Source organism: Mchenga conophoros, linkage group LG5 (assembly GCF_057382185.1).
Source record: "Mchenga conophoros isolate Kocher_MC1m ecotype Shallow Benthic linkage group LG5, M_conophoros_male_GT1.1, whole genome shotgun sequence".
NCBI classification, from domain to species: domain Eukaryota; kingdom Metazoa; phylum Chordata; class Actinopteri; order Cichliformes; family Cichlidae; genus Mchenga; species Mchenga conophoros.
The window spans coordinates 28504132-28525922 of NC_140530.1; the positions used below are offsets into that span (position 1 = coordinate 28504132).

At 41.5% G+C, this 21791-nt stretch overlaps 1 protein-coding gene across 12 annotated transcripts in view; it reads right to left on the reverse strand.

Moving 5' to 3' along the window:
• The window catches only part of ptprt (protein tyrosine phosphatase receptor type T), a 333988-nt gene that overhangs the window by 233906 nt on the left and 78291 nt on the right, over positions 1 to 21791 (reverse strand). For all 12 annotated transcript variants that reach the window (XM_085274701.1, XM_085274699.1, XM_085274700.1 and 9 more), the window contains exons 3-7: positions 21629 to 21789; positions 20290 to 20400; positions 18578 to 18659; positions 17133 to 17248; positions 16207 to 16381 (exon numbers count right to left, since the gene is read on the reverse strand). In XM_085274701.1, coding sequence (XP_085130827.1) covers positions 16207 to 16381; positions 17133 to 17248; positions 18578 to 18659; positions 20290 to 20400; positions 21629 to 21789 — 645 coding nt within the window. The remainder of the gene's footprint in view (positions 1 to 16206; positions 16382 to 17132; positions 17249 to 18577; positions 18660 to 20289; positions 20401 to 21628; positions 21790 to 21791) is intronic.

The following is a 21791-nucleotide window of genomic DNA, read 5'->3' on the forward strand; positions in this document are numbered from 1 at the left end:
AAAAATATACAATAAGATAAAAATAGAATACGAATGCTATATACAACTGAGTAAAAATACAACGATGCCAGAAAAGATTATTGCACTTAGTGTTATTGCACATGTGTGGATGTGTGTGTTTGTTCAGTTAAAGTCTTTGTTGTGGAGTCTGACAGCAGTGGGGAGGAAAGACCTGCGAAATCTCTCCGTCCCACACCGTGGGTGCCGCAGTCTCCCACTGAAGGAGCTGCTCAGTGCTGTCACAGTCTGCTGCATGGGGTGGAAGACGTTGTCCAACAGGGATGACAGCTTAGCCGCCGTTCTCCTGTCACTCACCACCTCCACTGGGTCCAGAGGGCATCCTAGAACAGAGCTGGCCCTTCGGATCACCCTGTTCAGTCTCTTCCTGTCCCCAGCAGAGATGCTGCCGCCCCAGCAGACCACACCATAAAAGATAGCAGAAGCCACAACAGAGTCATAGAAGGTCTTCAGGAGTGGGCCCTCCACCCCAAACGACCTGAGTCTCCGCAGCAGGTACAACCTGCTCTGCCCTTTCCTGTAGAGGGCGTCTGAGTTATGAGTCCAGTCCAGTCTGTTGTTCAGATGAACACCAGGGTACCTGTAGCTGTCCACAGCCTCATGTCCATACCTTGGATGTTGAGTGGTTGCAGTGGAGAATGCTTGTGCCTGCGGAAGTCTACCACCAGCTCCTTGGTTTTACTGGCGTTGATCTGGAGGTAGTTCAGCTGGCACCAGTCCACAAAGTCTTGAGTCAGTCCTCTGTACTCCTTGTCGTCCCCATCAGTGATGAGGCCGACTATTGCAGAGTCATCAGAGAACTTCTGCAGGAAGCACTGGGTGGAATTGTGGGAGAAGTCTGCAGTGTAGATGGTGAAGAGGAACGGAGCCAGAACCGTTCCCTGTGGGGCCCCCGTACTGCAGACGACCCTGTCCGACACACAGCCCTGAGTCCTCACATACTGTGGTCGGTCGGTGAGGTAGTCCAAAATCCAGGTAGTGAGGTGATGGTCCACTCCAGAGTTCTCCAGCTTGTCCTTCAGAACCGAGGGAAGAATAGTGTTGAAGGCACTGGAGAAATCAAAGAACATGATTCTCACAGTGCTTCCAGCGGTCTCCAGGTGAGCGAGGGAACGATGTAGGAGGTGAATGACGGCATCATCCGCTCCAATGCCAGGCTGGTAGGCAAACTGAAGTGGGTCCAGTGATGAGCTTGTTAGGCGCCGAAGCTGAGCCAGGACCAACCGCTCCAGGGTCTTCATCAGGTGGGATGTCAGAGCCACCGGCCTGTAGCTGTTGAGGTCCTTGGGGCGTGAAGTCTTTGGCACTGGTACAACACAGGAGGTTTTCCAGACCTGTGGGACTCTTCCCAACCTCAGGCTCAGGTTGAAGAGGTGCTCCATCACCCCACACAGTTGGTCCGCGCAGGACCTGACGACCCTCGAGCTGATGCCATCTGGGCCCGCTGCCTTCTTGCCATTAATCCTCCTCAGTTCCCTCCTAACCTGGGTGGTTGAGAGAGACAGGCTGGAGCCTTGTGTTGAGTGTGTATTGGATGCTGTTGTTGGGGGTGGGGGGGAGTGAGCAGGGTGAATAGAGGAGGTGTGAAGTGTCTGAGGTGTCAGAGGTGGAACAGCAGCAGTGGGGGTGGGTGAGTCTGCAGCCGATGTTGTAGACTGTCTCATGGTTGAATCAAATCTGTTGAAGAAATGATTCAGTTCATTTGCCCACCTCACATCCCTCCCAGGCAGAGAGTTCTGCTGTTTGTGGCCTGAGATGGTTCTGAGGCCTCTCCAGACTTCACCAACGTTGTTTTGCTGAAGCTGGTTCTCCATCTTCTGCCTGTAGCTCTCCTTCCCATTCCTTATCAGTCCCCTCAGCTCTCTCTGCACCCTTTTCAACTCCTCTTTGTCTCTGGATTTGAAGGCCCTCCTCTTCTGCTTTGCTTTTCACATTCATCGTTTTAGCCTTTTAAAAAACTCCCAAGACATAAAACATTGCATTACAAAGAAAAAAAATGCAGCAGCCAACAATAATTCTGTCATTCATACGGGAAACAGAACGTGTCTAAGGCACTCTGAATGCCTACAAGACTCAAAAATACATAGAGAAACTAACAGTATATTTAACCTGACGGAATCTTTTTTTATTATTATTATTTCCTGCAGGTTAAGTTACCAAAAAGTTGATCTTATAACCAAATCTTGATATTTGAAAAATGCAGAAAGCTCACTGAAACTGTAAACAAATAATTGTAATAACAGCTTTTCAGGTGTTATAATGAGTCAGATTCTCTCCTACATGTTTCACTAACACCACAAACTGTATGCTAAATGGTTAAAAATGCTTTTCATCTACTGAAAGTTAGATATGAATATAAACAAGAGGAGAGAATAGGCCGTTTCCACTGAGCTCTTCCTGCAGAGCTCTGTTATGCCTCTGCAGAAGCCACATACCTACTGTAGTAAAAACAAACAGAAATTGGGATACAGCGGGCAAACAGCGCGTAACTCTGGGCCCATAAAGACCACTGTGTAAGTATTTATGTCTATGTTTTTGCAGCAGTCGCAGCCCCAAAAGGTTTTATCTTTTGTATTCTGGAGTCTTGTTGTCTGAAGACTCATCGTGCCTCATGTTACTACACCCTGCGAGAACAAAGTATATGGATCTACTTTTTACTACACTGTATTATAATCCCAGCATGGTGTTTAAAGAAGGCTCATGATGTGTCTGTGTCAAGACAAATAAGCTAAAAACAAAAGACCTTAAGTAATGTTCTTTGTACAGTGGAAAAAAAAATGTCCTTGCGTGTGCTAAGTCTGCTTTACTTATTGTAGTTTTTATTAGTGTGCACACCAAAAAGCATTGGCTGTTTCTGTGTGTGTGTTTGCATTGTAGAGATTTTTCTGTCTATAATAGATTCTCTCCATTATTAAGACCTCAAGGTCATTTATACTAGACTTTCTCAAAATGTCCAATTGGTATTCAGAAAATCAAAAGCCTACATAGTTTCTATTTTCTAATTTTAAGAGAGAGATTAAAAGATTACACATATATACTAGCCCTACTAGTCTTTTAACTAATGGATATTTAGAAAAATAATCTCAAAATTGAATTTTTCAGTAGATGAATTTTTGACACACCCGCTGGTAGCAAAAAAATAAAATAAAATCTTTGAGAAACTTTAGGTGAACATTTCATAAAAGGAGAAAACTGTAGACATTTTTCATGTCTATAGTGGTCTTGACCCTTTTAGCTAGGTAGGAAAAAAAGACACATTAAGTTTCCATTTGCATGCACCACAGTCATGAAACAGCATATGCACCTGCATGACAATGACATAAGTGCTCACTTTCTGCCCTCCCATTTCAACACGTATATATAAAAAAACACCCAGCACGCCCCTGCGGGCGGTTTTATCCTTCAAGCTCGGGTCCTCTACCAGAGGCCTGGGAGCTTGAGGGTCCTGTGCAGTATCTTAGCTGTTCCCAGGACTGCGCTCTTCTGGACAGAGATCTCCGATGTTGTTCCTGGGATCTGCTGGAGCCACTCGCCTAGCTTGGGAGTCACCGCACCTAGTGCTCCGATTACCACGGGGACCACCGTTACCTTCACCCTCCACATCCTCTCGAGTTCTTCTCTGAGCCCTTGGTATTTCTCCAGCTTCTCGTGTTCCTTCTTCCTGATATTGCTGTCATTCGGAACCGCTACATCGATCACTACGGCCGTCTTCTTCTGTTTGTCTACCACCACTATGTCCGGTTGGTTAGCCACCACCATTTTGTCCGTCTGTATCTGGAAGTCCCACAGGATCTTAGCTCGGTCATTCTCCACCACCCTTGGGGGCATCTCCCATTTTGACCTCGGGACTTCCAGGTTATACTCGGCACAGATGTTCCTGTACACTATGCCGGCCACTTGGTTATGGCGTTCCATGTATGCCTTGCCTGCTAGCATCTTGCACCCTGCTGTTATGTGCTGGATTGTCTCTGGGGCATCTTTACACAGCCTGCACCTGGGGTCTTGCCTGGTGTGATAGACCCCAGCCTCTATGGATCTTGTGCTCAGAGCTTGTTCTTGTGCTGCCATGATTAGTGCCTCTGTGCTGTCTTTCAGTCCAGCTTTGTCCAGCCACTGGTAGGATTTCTGGATATCAGCCACCTCCTCTATCTGCCGGTGGTACATACCGTGCAGGGGCCTGTCCTTCCATGATGGTTCCTCGTCTCCCTCCTCTTTCTTGGGTTTCTGCTGCCTGAGGTATTCACTGAGCACTCGGTCAGTTGGGGCCATCTTCCTAATGTATTCTTGGATGTTCGTTGTCTCATCCTGGACTGTGGTGCTGACACTCACCAGTCCCCGGCCCCCTTCCTTCCGCTTAGCGTACAGCCTCAGGGTGCTGGATTTGGGGTGAAACCCTCCATGCATGGTAAGGAGCTTTCTTGTCTTTATGTCAGTGGCTTCTATCTCCTCCTTTGGCCAGCCTATTACCCCAGCAGGGTACCTGATCACGGGCAGGGCGTACGTGTTGATGGCCCGGATCTTGTTCTTACCATTCAGCTGACTCCTCAGGACTTGCCTGACCCTCTGCAGGTACTTGGTGGTTGCAGCTTTTCTAGCGGCCTCTTCATGGTTCCCATTCGCCTGTGGGATCCCCAGGTACTTGTAACTGTCCTCTATGTCTGCAATGTTGCCTTCTGTTAGTTCAATCCCCTCAGTTCTGACTACCTTCCCTCTCTTTGTTACCATCCGACTACACTTCTCCAGTCCGAACGACATTCCAATGTCATTGCTGTATAGCCTGGTAGTGTGGATCAGTGAATCGATGTCTCGTTCACTCTTGGCATACAGCTTGATGTCATCCATGTACAGGAGGTGGCTGACAACTGCTCCGTTCTGTAGTCGGTATCCGTAGCCAGTCTTGTTAATGATCTCACTGAGGGGGTTCAGGCCTATGCAGAACAGCAGTGGGGACAGAGCATCTCCTTGGTAGATCCCGCACTTGATGGTGACTTGTGCTATGGGCTTGGAGTTGGCCTCTAGTGTTGTACGCCACATCCCCATTGAGTTCCTGATGAAGGCTCTTAGGGTCCCATTGATCTTGTACAATTCTAGGCATTCCAGTATCCAGCTGTGGGGCATTGAGTCATAGGCCTTCTTGTAATCAATCCAGGCAGTGCACAGGTTGGTCAGTCTGGTCTTGCAGTCTCGGCTGATTGTTCTGTCTACCAGTAGCTGGTGTTTTGCGCCTCTGGTATTCTTGCCAATTCCTTTCTGTGTCCCGCTCATGTATTGACCCATGTGCCTGTTCATCTTAGCCGATATGATGCCTGACAGGAGCTTCCATGTAGTACTGAGGCAGGTTATTGGTCGGTAGTTGGAGGGGACCGGTCCCTTCTTGGGGTCCTTGGGGATCAGGACCGTCCGGCCTTCAGTTAGCCATTCCGGGTGTCTTTCGTTAACTAGCAGCTGGTTCATTTGTGCTGCCAGACGCTCGTGGAGTGCAGTCAGCTTCTTCAGCCAGTAGGCGTGAACCATGTCGGGCCCTGGTGCTGTCCAACTCTTCATACTGGAGACCCTTTCTTGGATATCTGCCACTGTGATGGTTACTGGACCCTGTTCAGGGAGGTCGCTGTGGTCAGCCCTCAGATCCTCTAGCCACTGAGCATTGCCGTTATGGGTTGCATCCTTCTCCCATATGCTCTTCCAGTATTGCTCCGTCTCCAGCCTTGGTGGTGCTGTTCTCTTATTGTTCCCTTGCCACTGAGAGTACACCTTTGCTGGTTCTGTGGAGAACAGCTGGTTTATTCTCCTGCCTTCTATCTCTCTGGTGTACCTCCTCAAGCGGCTGGCCAAGGCTGTGAGTCTTTGCTTGGCAGTTTCCAAGGCCTCAGGTATGGACAGCTTGCTGTATTTCTTATGCACCTTATTTGTCGCACCTTTCTGCAACTCCGTTAGTTGGCTAACCTCCCTCCGTGCTACTTTGATCTTGCCCTCTAGCCTCCTTCTCCATGGAGGGTACTGCCCCTTGTGGCTGTTCAACTTGTAGCCAAGCATCTCACTGATCACTGTTGCCGTATTGTAGATCAGCTTGTTAGTGTCGGTAATCGTGGTTGTAGGTATTGCCCGTAGTGCTGCATTAACATCATCTAGCAGACCTTCACGTAATCTTGGTAACCGGCTACGCGGGATCCAGGTTTCAAGCTTGGCCATGATCCTATTTTTCAGGTCAGTTCCTCTCGCACTCAACGATCCTTCTCCTATCGCACTTGGGGCTATGTACCCAATCTCGGGTGGGGGTGATGATATCTCCCCCCTGACCTGGCGTCCTGACTCCTCCTTGCCGTAGCATTTGTGTTGTACCTCGTCAATCTCTAGCTGTGAGAGCAGTCCCTTCTTTCGAATGTTGGAACACTGAGCTACTAGTTGTTTCGCCGTCATTGTGGATGTTGGGTATCGAAGAATCCATAGGTCCCTCATCCTATTCATGTAGCCCCTTCCGCCGGGGTTACTATATATATATATATATATATATATATATATATATATATATATATATATATATATATATATATATATATATATATATATATACACACACACATACACACAGTGGGGCAACAAAGTATTTAGTCTTTACAAATCCTACCATGTGGATTCATGGATTTTTTTTTTTCACATTCTGTCTCTCACAGTTGAAGTGTACCTCTGGTGCAAATTACTGACCTCTGTCATCATTTTAAGTGGGGGAACTTGCACAATCGGTGGCTGACTAAATACTTTTTTGCCCCACTGTATATATATGTTGCTCACCCATGTTCTTGGAAAGTGAAAGATTATAAGATTGCAAACGTGTGTGTGTGTACAGTGGGTGAAAGACTGAGTGATATTAGGCTTCAGCCCACCAGAGGAGAGAAAATATATCACCCCAGTGGCGGAAAAGATGGAAAAATCTGTTGCACCAAAAATGACAGTCACTCTGCCAAAATCTGTTTTTCTCCCATTTCAACAGTGGAGCAAGAAGGAGTAATGACAGTCAAGATGATAACAGACTTTTCTTTTCTTTTGTCCATGAACTGCTTCCTCTCTCTCTATCTGGCCCGTTTATATGGGTTTTCTTTCCTTTTAATAATCCATGCAGAATAAAATCCCCAAAAATGAACTTTATCAAGTAGCTATTAAATAAGCTGGAGTTGTCTTTTATTTACAAAAATCTGAATATGTTGTTAAAGGATATGTTTTGAACAATGTGAAAGTTTGAAAAGACAACTTTCTTTTCTCTCTTTCCCCATATTAGTGATTTTTTTTTCACTTTTTGCTTAATCTCCTTGTAAATTGTTGTCTTATCAGTAATACACTGCAGGTCCATTTCGCAGCTCCTTGAACTTCATCTCAGTTCATCTCACATAGCAAAGATAAGACACACGTACACACTCACATGCGCACAGAATAGCATAATTCAGATATGATAAGATCAACAGAATTTGCCAAGTGTTAATGATAACTGCCACATGGCAGCTTTTTGAGTGGAACAAATTTATATTGGATAGTTTTTTAGTATTTCAAACTTCTCTATCTCTGATTTCCAGGTTCATCGTTCAGTGTTTCTAGAACACTGAGCACCACTCTTTAAAGTGATGTAATTTTGTCAACCAACACTTTTTTTTCTTTGAAACAGCACTGTAATTATGCAAATTGCAGAGATATTTCACAAGAGCTGGTGTCACTTCTAACCTCTAATTTAAGCGAGCTGAAGAACACTGCAAAGACACCAATTCATTTTCCTTATCATTTAAAGATCAACAGGCAGGGGTTTACTGATGACAGTTATCAGACTATGCAGCTGAAATATCAAGGGACTCTGTTTGTTGCTCCTGTCATGTGAACTAAGATATCAGATAATTCATTGTTATAAAAGGCAGCAATCCAAAAAGAAGAAAGTTCATAAGGATGTCACATTTTTAAATGGTGCTGTCTTAAATCTTTGAACAAGCAAGATAAACAAACCTGTTAGACCGAGGCATACCTAAAAGCATCTAATTCATAACTATGATGTTTCCTTTCTGCTCATTTAGGTTGGACAACATTTAAGAGACAAAGATTTTATTTATTTAGAATACATGTCTGTATTCTGATGGCCCAGCCTGTGTGCTTCAAAATTTAATATGGGTTTTCACTATTGTGAATGTATTCTACCTGAAGGGAAAATTTCTGACTCACTCATCAACTTGGTGTAAACTCGGTCCACTGACATGTCCTCCCATTGTCCTCAGTATCTCCTGGTTTTAGCATTGTTTCCACTGCCTGGCACAGCCCCACTCGCTTTCACTTACTTTTGATAAAAGCTGTTTTTCCTCTGCAGATAGCAGCTCCTGTAGCTAAAGTAGTCAGCAATGATTGTCATAGCAGTGCAGTGTAAAACTACTGTGAAATTATAGTAAACAGGACTTAGTATTGGCAAACTTATTTGGAATTATTTAACCAAATACCAAGACATTACCTGGTACAAATATGGTAATAAAATCAAATAGAGAAAAGCAATTTTACATCATAACATGCATATCAAATTAAGTTGTAGTCATGTAATGCGCAGCAGGTCCAGGAGGAAAGCTTGGGGGTGTTCGGGGAACAGAACAGTGTTTCCATCTTTAAGGTAGTTTAATGTTGCCATTACCAATACTATGTAAACATGTTAGATTAGTTGTTTTGAACATTCATTTCAATGTAAAATCCTGCACTCAGTCTTACAAATGTATCAAATGTGGCTGTTTTTCTAAGAATATAAGCTAATTTTGAAATTGATGCTCCCAACTGCAGAAGTCCCAGAGAGGGATTAGTCTCTTAGAACATAAGATGGCGAGGTTAAAAGCTCTATCGTGCAAACAATAAAACATTTATAAACAAGATCCAGAAAGGTTGCCAGCCTTTATATGCTCAAGCTCACTTGAGACTGACTGATGCAAAAGTTAGTGTTAGTGCCATGGATGACATACTGGTGATAACCACATTGATGCTGCTGGTATATACGGGTTTAGGAGTGACACGGTGCCATCCAGAAGTCTATTTCAGCAAGAAAATGCCAAACCCCGTCTTGCAGACCTGTATAAACGTCTGTTTTCACCCACTGCAAACATTGGAGCATTATGAAACACACAGAGGAACATGCCCTATGCAAATGTTTTTATGCCTTTCTTAAATTTCAACAGAAGTAATAATTGCGCATTTTCGACATTTGCATACGCTGTCTTTATGCTGTTGAAACTTTTTGCAGAAAAATATTAAACTATGGAAATGGAATAAATAAGGATAGATTGTGTTATCAGTACCTCTCAGACCACAGCGGTTGGTCTGACAGACTATGATGGGTCTTCGTGTTGTATGGAGTATATCTGACAAGGTTTCACATAATGCTGTCACCGGGGAAACAATTCAGTGGTATGTGTTATTTTTTCATAGTAATTATGACCATGAGTGCAGACACAGCCTCCTGAATCTTTTTTCACTAGAATTTGTGGGATTGCGCCACATTACGTCCCGTCAAAGTGTCCATAAAGATGACAGTCAACTTCTACCTGCTTGACTTCCCTACTCCTTGCTTCTCACTTCTGTTTTTTTACCGTTTCTGTTTTTTTTTCCAGTTATCATTGCAGTGATAAATTAAATCTTCTTGCTTTTGATTCGCCCAAACTTTCTTCTTACTTTTCCCCCTTTTCACCTCATTTTCTGTGGTCCTCTCCCTTGTTCTTTTGAACTCTGCTGTAAACACATTTTTCTTTTACTCATTCATCTGTGCTGTCCTGTTTCTGATTTCAACTTTTCACCTTTACTGCATCCTCTCCTGCCTGCTTCCCTCACTCCTTGCTGACCCTCTTCTTACTTCCTCTCTCTGTCCAATTCGTTCCTTTTCTCACCCGCAGTCCTTCTCGTCCGTTATTCACCGTACCTGTTCATGCATTACTTATATTTCTCTTCAGAAATTCTGTGTGAAGTGTCCACTCTCTTGTACTAACACACACACACACACACACACACACACACACACACACACACACACACAAGGAGAGAAGGAGATGCACATGAAAGAGAAATGGACATGGAATACCAATTACATGACAAACTGCTCAGTGTACACAACACAACACAACGCATGCACAGACATACAGACACACACACACTTAAAGACACACACACCCTAAGGCAAGCCCTAAGAACCTGGTTAAAGAGGCAGGCGGAGTGTACACTGGCTTAAGCTTCCGTTCTTATTCCATGCACACACACACAGAAACCTACATACTCCCCGATGTAGCCAAACAAACAACTTTGCACACTTTTTTTACACTTCCTCTCTCCTCGGGGAGCTCATCTTTACAAAACTTATGAAAGTATGATAAACTAATAAACATTTTATTTATTTGTTATCCATTTTTTATTTTCTTGAGCTGCAGCAGTGCAGTGCAGCTCTTCTGCAATCCAAGTTCGAGTAATCTATCAGTTTTTATGCCAAAAAAAGATCAAATTACACGAGTAAAGGTTTTGCAGGTAATGACTTTAAAAAAACAAACAAATTTGGCCACATTACCATGACAGCTGGTGAGATAACTATTACATTTTGATTTCCCTTTTCCAGAATTACTGGATACACTTCCTCCCATGCTTGCTTAAAGGTAATTTGACTAAATAATAAGACCTTCATAAATCACAGTGATTGGGTATTATTTCTATTTAGTTTTTCATCATTTTATTTATCTGGGCAAAAAACTAATAATATCTTTCACTTTCTTGATGTGTTTTTATTTCATGTTGATGTACATTTAATGCACATTTTCACAAACTATCAGTGGAAAAACACAGTCATGACATTCGCATTACCTTGTTGTATTTTTCACAGAAATGCTGTTTTGATAAGTATTTACAGCTGGTTGTTCTGACACTTGTGTTCTATGTCAAACTATGAAAGCCTCCCTAATATCTTGAGGGCATAAACCATCTAAAATGAATGTCAGGTTTGTTTACAGAATGAACTGTGCATGTAGATAAGTTAAGGCTTTAAGAAGATGGCATCATTTGTGCAAATATTATTGCAAACAACTGCTTGGAAAACTTGGAAATTGATTTTCGTGTGAATGTTTGACATCGCATTTGTCTGCCTTTTAAATGTTTGACATCTCATTTTGGAATAAAACTCCTCACTTGGAAGTCTAACATAGTTTCCAACAGTTATTTTTATAAATTGAAGGTTGTGTTGTGTTCACACCCAGTGGGGGTTCAGAGCGTCAGTGAGTTTCTAGAGATCTGACACATACAGCTGAGCTGTCCACTCTCCTATTGATTTCCTTATCAAGGAACAGACACACAGAAGATGCTGGGAATGTGCTTTGGGCGACTGAAAGCTCTATGGACAAACACACATATACAGTATGCAGACACACACATACACACTCAGAGACCCTTACACATTGCAGTGGCACTGCTAGGTCTAATTCTTGGACTACAATCAGCTTTATGACCACCGAGGGAGACTTAGAAAAATGTGGCCATATTCCTGGGGAACTCGCACACATAACCATTACACACACTCTGCATGGTGTCCACAGGGCACTGGCTGTCAGTGGCTCTCCTGGATCTCTGCTACGCCCCACTGAGTCTTATCTATGACAGACAGAACTGTACACACATACACACTGATGCCCATGCCCATGCACAATACACCACATTCACAACTCAAATACAGCCTAAATTCATACTCCCTGAGACATGTCAGCATGTAGGCTTGCTCACTCTTTAACACACACACACACACACACACACCCAAACACAAGTACAGCCGGGGGTATGGTTGAGACCTTGTTGCCCTGGGGCTTTGACTGCATCTGTTCTACAAGAGCAATACAAATGAGAAACGCACAGGAGCATTGAAAAACATCTGTGTGCGTGTGTGTGTGGGTGTAGATGTGTGTATGTGTTTTGCTAAACTTTCTATAGCCGTGAGTGTCTGTTTGGGAAACTTTGTGCCTGGCTTGTGTGGAAGCGTTGCATGCTTTCAGTCATTTTGTTGACATGCTTTTTTAACTGCAACTGGATTTTTTCTTAGTGTATTGGAGACAGTGCATTCATTTTACATTTACAGTTTCCAGTTATTCTTCCAATCCCATCTAGTCCCCTTTGTCTTCTAGAGGAGTATATGTTAGTGACTTTATCACCATTTCCACTTACATATACTTATTTTTAGTGTTAATATGAGCAAGCACCATTATAACCACATATACATGACACAAAAGAACAACCACACTAGGTTATCTTTAATGCAAAGATGTAATGCTTTTAAAGAGGCGAGGAGGTGGAGGAGGAGGAGGTGCTGTTGACAACTAACGGCTGTCACTGCATGTTTTCCTTGCCGTATATTAACTTCAAGAGAGGTGTGAAGTCAGGCAGAGGCATGAATAAGAAAGAAGTAAGGTGAAACAATAATATGGACACTGAATGATGGAAAGATGACAGAAGAGGTGTAAAGCTGTGCATTATACTTAAAAAGCCTGACTTCCGTCTGCTTTTTCTCCACGTTCTTCAGATGAATGTTAAAATCTGAAGACCAGTGGGTAAAATGTCTTTCTTTGGCTCTGGCAGTATTATAGAACCCAAATCTTCCCCAGTATTGTCCGATTTTTTTGCAAACAAAACACCGCAAAAAGAGTTACCTGAAAGTTGCTACACATGCCAATTTTTGCTCAGTTCAGTCATTTTATCCTGGAATAGGTTTAGCTGTAATGAGTTTAACTGTACTGAGTAATAAAGAAATTTACCTCCACCAGGCAGTAGCTCGGCTGATTCAGAACATTTCATTTCAGCTGTCTTTTCTAATTTAGTCAACAAGGAAGAAATCATCTGCTCAGCTGGTCAGCATTATTGTGTCACAAAATGAATATTCATGCATGAGCATGTATGGGAGACAGACATACAGTCACACAGGGTGCTGTCAGATTAGAAGAGTCTCTCCAGATTCCTGTTGTCACACCTGGCTGAACAACACACTAATTAACCCTGATTTCACTTAGAAAGCCTGGAAGAAGACACAAACACACACATACCTGCACAAATTAATTTGAAAACCTTACGATACCTTACATGTGAAAACACAAATGAAAAGGCATGATGATACACACGCCCAGAGAGAAATTAAGCCACACAGGATGTTTCTACAGCACATGAATGAATAGATTAGAAAACTCACAAGTACACTAACGTGTGAATCAAGGACAATGCCACATTTACACACATTTAGCAGCACACACTGTGCACACAGGGCTTCGGGGAGGTGTGTTCATGCATGTGCGTGTGTTTAATTTTTCCGTTCTCGCTCGTTCACTGTGTTGGCATGGGCTATTCCCCTGGCACAATGCATGGCTGACAGCACCTGAGCTACAAACACATACACACAGGAGTAAGACACAGAAACACACGCATGCACACAGACACATTCAGTAAGGTAAGCAATACACACGCACGCATACGCACACATTTGGATGTTCTCAGGAGTACAGTCTGTGCGTTCTGCTAACAGATGGTAATGACAATTTCAGTCCCTGGACTATCATCTAATCAAAACAGCACACTCACACACACACACAGGCTACACATTCCAGCCTCCCTTCAGATTAAAACATCCTTCACACCAAATAAGGTTAACAGCATAATTCAAACCAAATATGCATTGAGAACATAATTTAGGCTGGAGCGCCTCTGCACTGAAACGGATTTCAGTGATGCAATTCAAATTCCATTAAAAACAAACACAGTTCAATCCCCCTTGCGCCGCACGATTATATATTTAATACATATAAAAAAATATATATATTTCACACTAAATATTTTAGGGCAGAGAGGTGTGTTTGTGGGAAATGCATCCTAGACATCTACTTTAAGCTTCACTGGGAGCACTCTATTCTTAAATAAACACAAGATATATACTATTTATATATGATAAATAGTGGAACCCATGGACTGAAGGGTATGTTACACTATAACTGCAGAAAACCATTCCTTTGTGTTTGGACCCCTTTTCCCTGGTTATAAACTTTGGTCAGGATGCAACACAAGATGCTGTCAAAAGGCAGCCCCGGAGAATGTCAAGCGATCAAGCATAAACTCAGCTCTACAGTGACTGAACACATAGGGCTTCAGTGTCATGGTCAAGGACACTTAAAAAGAGAATAAAAGTTGTGAGCTTGGGGTCTTATACTTTATTTCTTAAAGGATAAATGCCAGGAAAAAATACCTGTTACTTTTGTTGTGTGCCATGCTGCAAGAAAGCTAGCTTAAGAGAATCGTAGAGTGCTAATAGGCTAACATATTAGCATACATTGCTTGGTGTTCGCATCTTTTTCCGTGTTGCTTCACATATAATTAAGTATCAGTACTAAAATACAAGTATTCACTATGTTGAGCAATAACTAACTGAACCCTTTTATAGACTTCATGAGAGACAGAAAGCCCTTTAGCAGGCGCTACGTCGATCAGGTCAACATTGAAAAAAATGAATGATTATTTCCTATTTATTCAGAACTTCATGAAGTCCACAAGTTGGAGGTGGAGACAAAGATCGTTATAAAAAAAGAATTAAAAACACAGTGCAACAGAAGGAGATGGGGAGAGGTAAAAGAATGTAATTATGTCTGACAACAACAGATAGCTGCAATGCTATAATTCTATCAAAGTCCTTACAACAATATTATCCAGCCTACTCAGTACATCAATATCCTTCTCAGCAGGACAGGACCATATTTCCTGTTGTTCACAAGAATCATGGGAGAGGGAATAACTTGCTAAATGGCAGATTTTCCTTCATATTTTTACCCTGTCACAGAGTTGATAGATTGCATTAGAGTATTTGAATGTCCTCAGTGAGAGGATTTGTCGAACAGCACAGAACAGTACACTACGGGGGCAGAGGAAACAGGAGGTGAGAAGAGATGAAAGCAAAACACTGAAGAAGAAAAGAAGAAGCAGGCAGGAGACAGAAAAAAGAATCAGTTTTGTAAGCAAATCATTGCTACTTTCTTTAGCATTAGTCAGATTAATGATTACCTTCTATTTTTGCTTTATAAGCATAGTTTCAGCTTATCTGAGACAATTAGGTTTTTTTATGTTTGGCAGCATGATGTATTCTCTGCATGTTCTTGCATTTCTTTTATATTGTTGATATGCTAGTGTTTAAATTGTCTCTATTTTACATTGCATGTTTAGCTACCCCATTACATCACACCTGTGTGCATATCACACATTTCTTATAGGTTTGAAATATTTCGATATCTCTGTCTTGATGCCTGCTTAATCATCCAGGTAAGGAAATCCCCAAAAGTTGATTCTGTTCATCTGAACATAGCGTTTTCAGTGGGAGAAACGTTTTGTCATCAAACAACCTCTGCTTAAGTGGATGGCACAACACAGAAGAGCTAACTCGTCAGGCCACGACTCCGCAGTCTATTTACACCTACAGGCCAGTGGACACATCACCCAGTGGATGTACACATCCCACTGAAAACGCTACGTTCAGGTGAACAGAATCAACTTTTTGGGATGTGGATATCTTGAGTAGTTCTGTGAGTTGTATATGATAACAGATGACCCAAAAGGTTTTCTATCCAACTTTTATCTGCAGTCCTGCTGAAGTACTGCTGTACTCTTCCTTTGACCTAATCAAGAAGAAACTATTATAAACTATTACAAAATCATCTTTTAATTAGGTGACTATGAACATTCAGAGGATAAAAAAATTTTTTTTTTCATATATATTTAAAATAACTAAACAAAATAGCAGTATGAGTTTTGAAGATTGTGGGAAAGGGAGGGAATAAGAATCAACATACTGGGAAGAAAATGAACTAAAAGATGGACAAAGACGGGCAGAAACTGAGTGAATGAGGGCTCATTGTGAGTTCTAGGCACTATTCTCAAATCTATTCAGTATTCTATCCTCAGCATTCTCACATCCCTAATGAGCAACAGCCAAATGCACACGCAACTACACAACCACAACCCAGGCTTGTTTCTCACTTTCTAAAGAAACTGTCCCACTTTACTGCATCCTTTCTGATCTGATTTGTTGAACAATGCTCTACTTATATCCATCAAAATTCCTTTCCGATGCTCTGGTTTTAAATGAAAGATAAATCATCTTGTTTTTGTAGTTTAAAGAAGTTAAACAGATGAACGTACCTTTAACAATGAGGTCAGCGTAGTTGGACACCCCAGATCCACCGTCTGATCGGATGACACACCGGTAGCGGCTTGTGCTGCGCTGAGATGTGTCGCCAACGCTAACGGTCGCAGAAAAACGTCTGTGGTTCACCACCCTGGTCACCATCAGGGCTGTGTCTTTACCATTCCATTGCTGCATGGTGGAAAAGACCAGAGAGTTTTCAACAAAGACTCCAAGTGTTTACTGTCATTTTTTTTGCTTTGCGTATGATTGTGGTATCATACTCTCAGATATAGACCCCCTGGGTGAGGAGGGTCACTGATCTCCTTTGGAGCATTCTCAGCAGTACATACTCATTTAGTGAAAACATGTAAGCTTGCCAATGCACATGGATGTAAAGCAGAATGAGTACATAGGCATGGCTGCACACAGCATATACACTCAAATCACAAATCACACGTGCAAGGATGGAATCACTGGTGCAAAGCAGAACAAGGAGTTTTAATCAATTCTGAAATAGAGCTGGTAATACTTGGGATGTTCGCCAAACAATACTATAAAATAAAATTAAGAATAATATATGAATAATAACTTTATCTGTTATGTTGGCCTTTCAATGGTTTAAATTTTCTTTTAGTTTCTTTTAGTTTATTGAAAAATATATACCCGTTTATCCTATATGTCCATTAAAATTAAAGTCTAGGAAGAAGTTCCAGGTGTAAACAGCAGTACGTACTGTAGGTACTGATGTCTATAAATGTGCAGTGTTGTTGACATTAGTAATACTGTTAGTACACTTTTTTTATATATTCATATTTGTGTCCCCAAGTTGGGTAAATTGGGTAAATATGGTTTGGTTTGTGGTATTCTGTCCCTCCTTTTAACAAACATATATGTATATATATCCATTTATGCACAGTTTTACTAACGTGAACATACTCACCTGCAGCCAGAGTTTATCATGCTGAGACCACTTCCCTCCAGCAGTACACTGAAAAGTAGCATTCTGACCCACATTTACCTCCACATTCTGCAGGCGTAGAAAGTGTGGGGCTTTACCTGCAACACAGACAGCAATGTGCTGATGATATAGATGTGTAAAAGTCAGGATAAATATAAATCCATTCTTCTTGGTCTTTTTTTTATACACGTTGAATTCAATGTTGTTGAAGTCATCAAATGCATATATAGTCTGCAAAAACAAATAAATTATTTAAATGATAAACAATATCCCAATTACCCTAAATTAACATGCTAATAAAAAATAAATTGCTTGCTGCTCAAAGTGTTACTGTTACAGTTTAAGAGTTCACACTTTCAGGGAAACCATGAACGATACTAATTCAGTTCTAGGAGAGCTTAACATTGTCTGGACTACGGCAGAGAAATTCTGTGGCCATGAGACAGATGCAAAGGTCTGTCAGTGAGACAGACAGCTGGGTGACTTTGGTCTGCCATTGAGACCAGCCTGCGACTGGTTAATTTCATTTTGACTGTCTGCAGACATAGATAAGACTAACAGAGTATGCATCGATCACTCAACAATGATAATTTGTCCTGACATTAATGGTCAGCTTGTTGCAAATGACAAGGGCAAAAACTTAGATTTGCTTTTTTTGAAAATCTTTCATTATTTTTATAGTCATCTTTTTCCTCAGTCTTTTTAAAATTAAATTGGATTTTAGTTTTTCCTTACACTGTAAATATGTTTGCTCTCTTTTTGAATAATACGATTAGTGGCTTGCAAAGGTGAACTGATTGTTTTGCGTCGGCTGTTCAAAGGAAAGATACAAGGCAGATAGAAAGAAGGGCTGAGGAGAGGATCAGCAAGAGAACCACGGTGGACAGACCGAACATAGATAAAATACAAAGATAATACTAGTGGAGTGATTAAAAATAAAATACTTTTCATTTTCATTTATAATCCTTTCAAAATGAATGCAATATCATTTATCAATTAATTTAGCTATACTGCTCTAATATGATGACTAAGTATGATTTGATTCCTATCTATAAAATAGACGTAAAACTGAGTGTAAAACTTTGATTCCTGAAACAACATAAACAGTTAATAGGAGCAGAAGGAGAATGTCAGGAGTTGCAGAATACTGAGAAGGCAGGGCGCAGTAAGTAGACCTCAGACTGTGGCAATAAGCAGTCCAGAGTTTTGTGAAGCAAAGTGTTTTTGTCACATTTGAGTGATGAAGACCCTGGGTCTGGACCTTCTTCCTTGCTCTCTACAATCTGTCTGCGACCCTCACAATCTGTCCTTTATGCTGTGTTTTTGTGTGTGTAAGTGTGCGACATCTATAAAACAGATGATGCTCAGCAGGGCTACAGTTGTGCAGGGTCAACCATCACAACACATTCACAATCTCTCCCACTTACGGCATGGGTGAGCCAGAACTCGTATGTCATCAATGGCGATGAAACCTGGGTGGCCTTGGACTGAAACGGCTTCAAATATTACCTTAGACCAGACAGAAGAAAGGAAGAAAGAATGAAAGAAATGCAAGCATTATAATGAAATTCAAAAATAAGAACTTTCTTTCACAAACTGGAACATCTTGACATCCCTATGAAGCTCATATGGGAACCCCAGGGGAGTTTTCCACTAAAAGTCAGCAACTATTCCTCTTTTCACTTCATCCCTTCTGTCTCCATCCTTATGCCAAGCACATATGCTGCCTCTCCTCTGCCTTCTTCCTCTCTTCTTCATTTAAACCTCCTCTACTTTTCCTCCTGTTTTCTTCCACGCTTTATCTATGTTGTACTTTTCAGACTTTTCCACCATCCCATATTTTCTCTATATTTTCGCATTTTCCTCTATTTTTCCTTCCTATTTTTAATTGCTCTTTTGTGTCTTTCTCATTTTACTCTCCCAACAGGACAGTCCCTTATATTTTCCAACAGAGTTTATGCAAACTCTCAGGATGAGAACAGGGTGTCAGCAGGGCTGTCAAGGGGCCATGCACTCCTGACCCACACATATATAGACTCATACACACTACGCACGCTACACACACACACACACACCTCTGTGCTGTACTTGTCAGGATTCTCAGCAGTATCAGCTGCGACTCACTCTGAATACTTAAGACTTCTGGGAAGTCTTTACTCTCCTCTGTTACTTCAAAAATAAATCCCTTTTGGCATACATATCAAGTTTCTAAAAGTCACAGTCACTGCTAAAGCTTTGCTGTATTAGCAACAGTTTGACAATGTTGTTTACAGTGTTGGTAAACTGAATTTAATTTGAAATTATAAGCATTTACAACATTATTTTGATTTGTGTAATAGCATGTCACTGTGTGAAATTGGGATTTCTATTCCCAACTTTGATTGATTGCACATATTTGTTTCGCTATATAAACAAAGGCTGGTGCTGATTTGACCCTGATAAGCATACATGTTGTTCACTATTTACAGTTTTGTGTCTCTAATATTTTTCTAGTGAGATTTTGTCAGAATTTTTTTTTTATTTTTCGATGCATTCCCACTGGGGAATATCTGAATATTCAAATATCTAGCACTCTATGTTGATATGATATTCCAATAACAAACAAATTATTGATCTAGAACAGTTAAACAATTCAAAAGAGGAACTAAATTGTCTTTAAAACTTGTTTCTGCCCTCAGTGGCCTCCAGCACTCTGTACTGTACTGAGTGCTATTTCCCCCCCAGGTGGTGACTCTTTATTAGGGAAGGAAACATGCACAGAGACACACTGACATTTAATTCACTTTGATTACCATTGTGCCTTGTATCTGTGTGAGACACAGGGGTGCCTGCATTTACTGAGCACAGCTCAGTCATTAGGTACAACAGAGTTGCTTTTGTGGAGCCTCATAAAATAACACAGCAGGGTATGTCTCTGTACCTTAAACCGACCAATACACACACACACACACGTACACAACAGAGAAAGTCATTAAAGAATGACTGTCATGAAATGTACCTTTTGTGCTCAACCTACAGTTAGATCCACGTGTTTTTGGATGATGACATATTTGTTGTTATTTATGTGCATCTAAGCAGTACAGTACCTAAACAATGTCTGTGAGAGTATGTCCAGAGGACTTGTGTGCATTTGTAGTACCTGATAGGAGTTGGGCCAGAATGTAGAAATAGCCAATTCAGCTTTCACCCAACCTTCAGTGACAGTATCAGAGGCATTCCACACTGGGTTACCCTGAGCACCTCCATTCACCTGCAGGCAGGGAGAGAAAAAGAGGCACGGTTTAATTAAAGCAGAGTTAGTGGATAAAACGAAGAAAAGGGTAAAACTAACAAACTGCAGTAAGAAAACTACTGAATCCAACAGTAACATGCTGTTTCCCATTATAACCTGACATATTACATTTTACTGTGAATAGTTTTGCATTTTAAGCTGTGTCTGAATCAATTGCACAAACGTCTGCAGTCATAGAACTATAGAAGTTATAGACGTCATAGTATGGAGACAGCTGAATATGTAGAGCTGTATAAAGGAAAACACATAATTTCCAGGATTACTAACTTTATCAGCTGTATCTACCATTATTGACAATGATGTTCCATTTTTATTTCACATTTAGACACATTACTCATAAAGTCGTTTCACTCATGAACTGTTTTCAAAGCCAAATCCTCAAATTTTTTTGATGGGTTTTTCACCATGCTTCTGTATAATAAAGCTGTAGCATTTCACCTTCCTTACTCGTTTCCATACCTTCATCAGTGTCTTCATGCCATTTCTTTTCTTTGTATGCCTTCCACACAGCTTTATATTTCTCCAGTTTCCCTCTTTACTCTGTCTTTTCATATCTCCATTCACCATCCATAGCTTCTTCTTAATTCTACTCAGGTGCCCATGAGTGCATTCGTACTTTAACATAAAAAATTCATTCTTGCAAGTCCATACCTACTACTGTTCTATCCCATGGCAGCTACTCCTAATGTTTACTGTTAGCTTACTTTAATGGTTGGTATTCGTAATCAGCTTTTGAGTCCATTAATAGAAGCAAGCTGAAAATAATACCTTCTTTCTAAAAGTCCACAAACTACATAAAAATCAAGAGCTCTGCTATCTAGCAGCCTATACTACAGCTAACTTGATCCCTGCTAAAAGGGAATAGATGATGACTTTCTGTTTACCTACCTATCACTTATTCTCTTTCTCCCTTTCTCTCTCTTACTTTCTCTCTCTCAGACACACACACAGACAGACAGACAGACACAGCCACACACACACACACACACACACACACACACACACACACACACACACACACACACACACACACAGATAGATATTTAGTGCCGGAGGGCTAACTTCATCCCTCCTAACAGAGAACAGAGGTGTGTTTGTTTGTGTACATGTTCAAGTTTCATCAAGCCCTTCATATGTCAATCTACCCGCTCCCGCCCTGTCATTCACACACACACTGAACACACACCTTGACATAGACATTGAGTGTGCCTGGGCTGGCTCCATCCCGGCTGGATAGAGAGTAAAGAAAGTCGATGCAGTGGGTGTCATTCTCCTTCAGGGTGGGCATGTACAAGTGAGCCTTCTGACCTGATGCCCGGCCTGAAGCGTTCACCACCATGAACGAACCT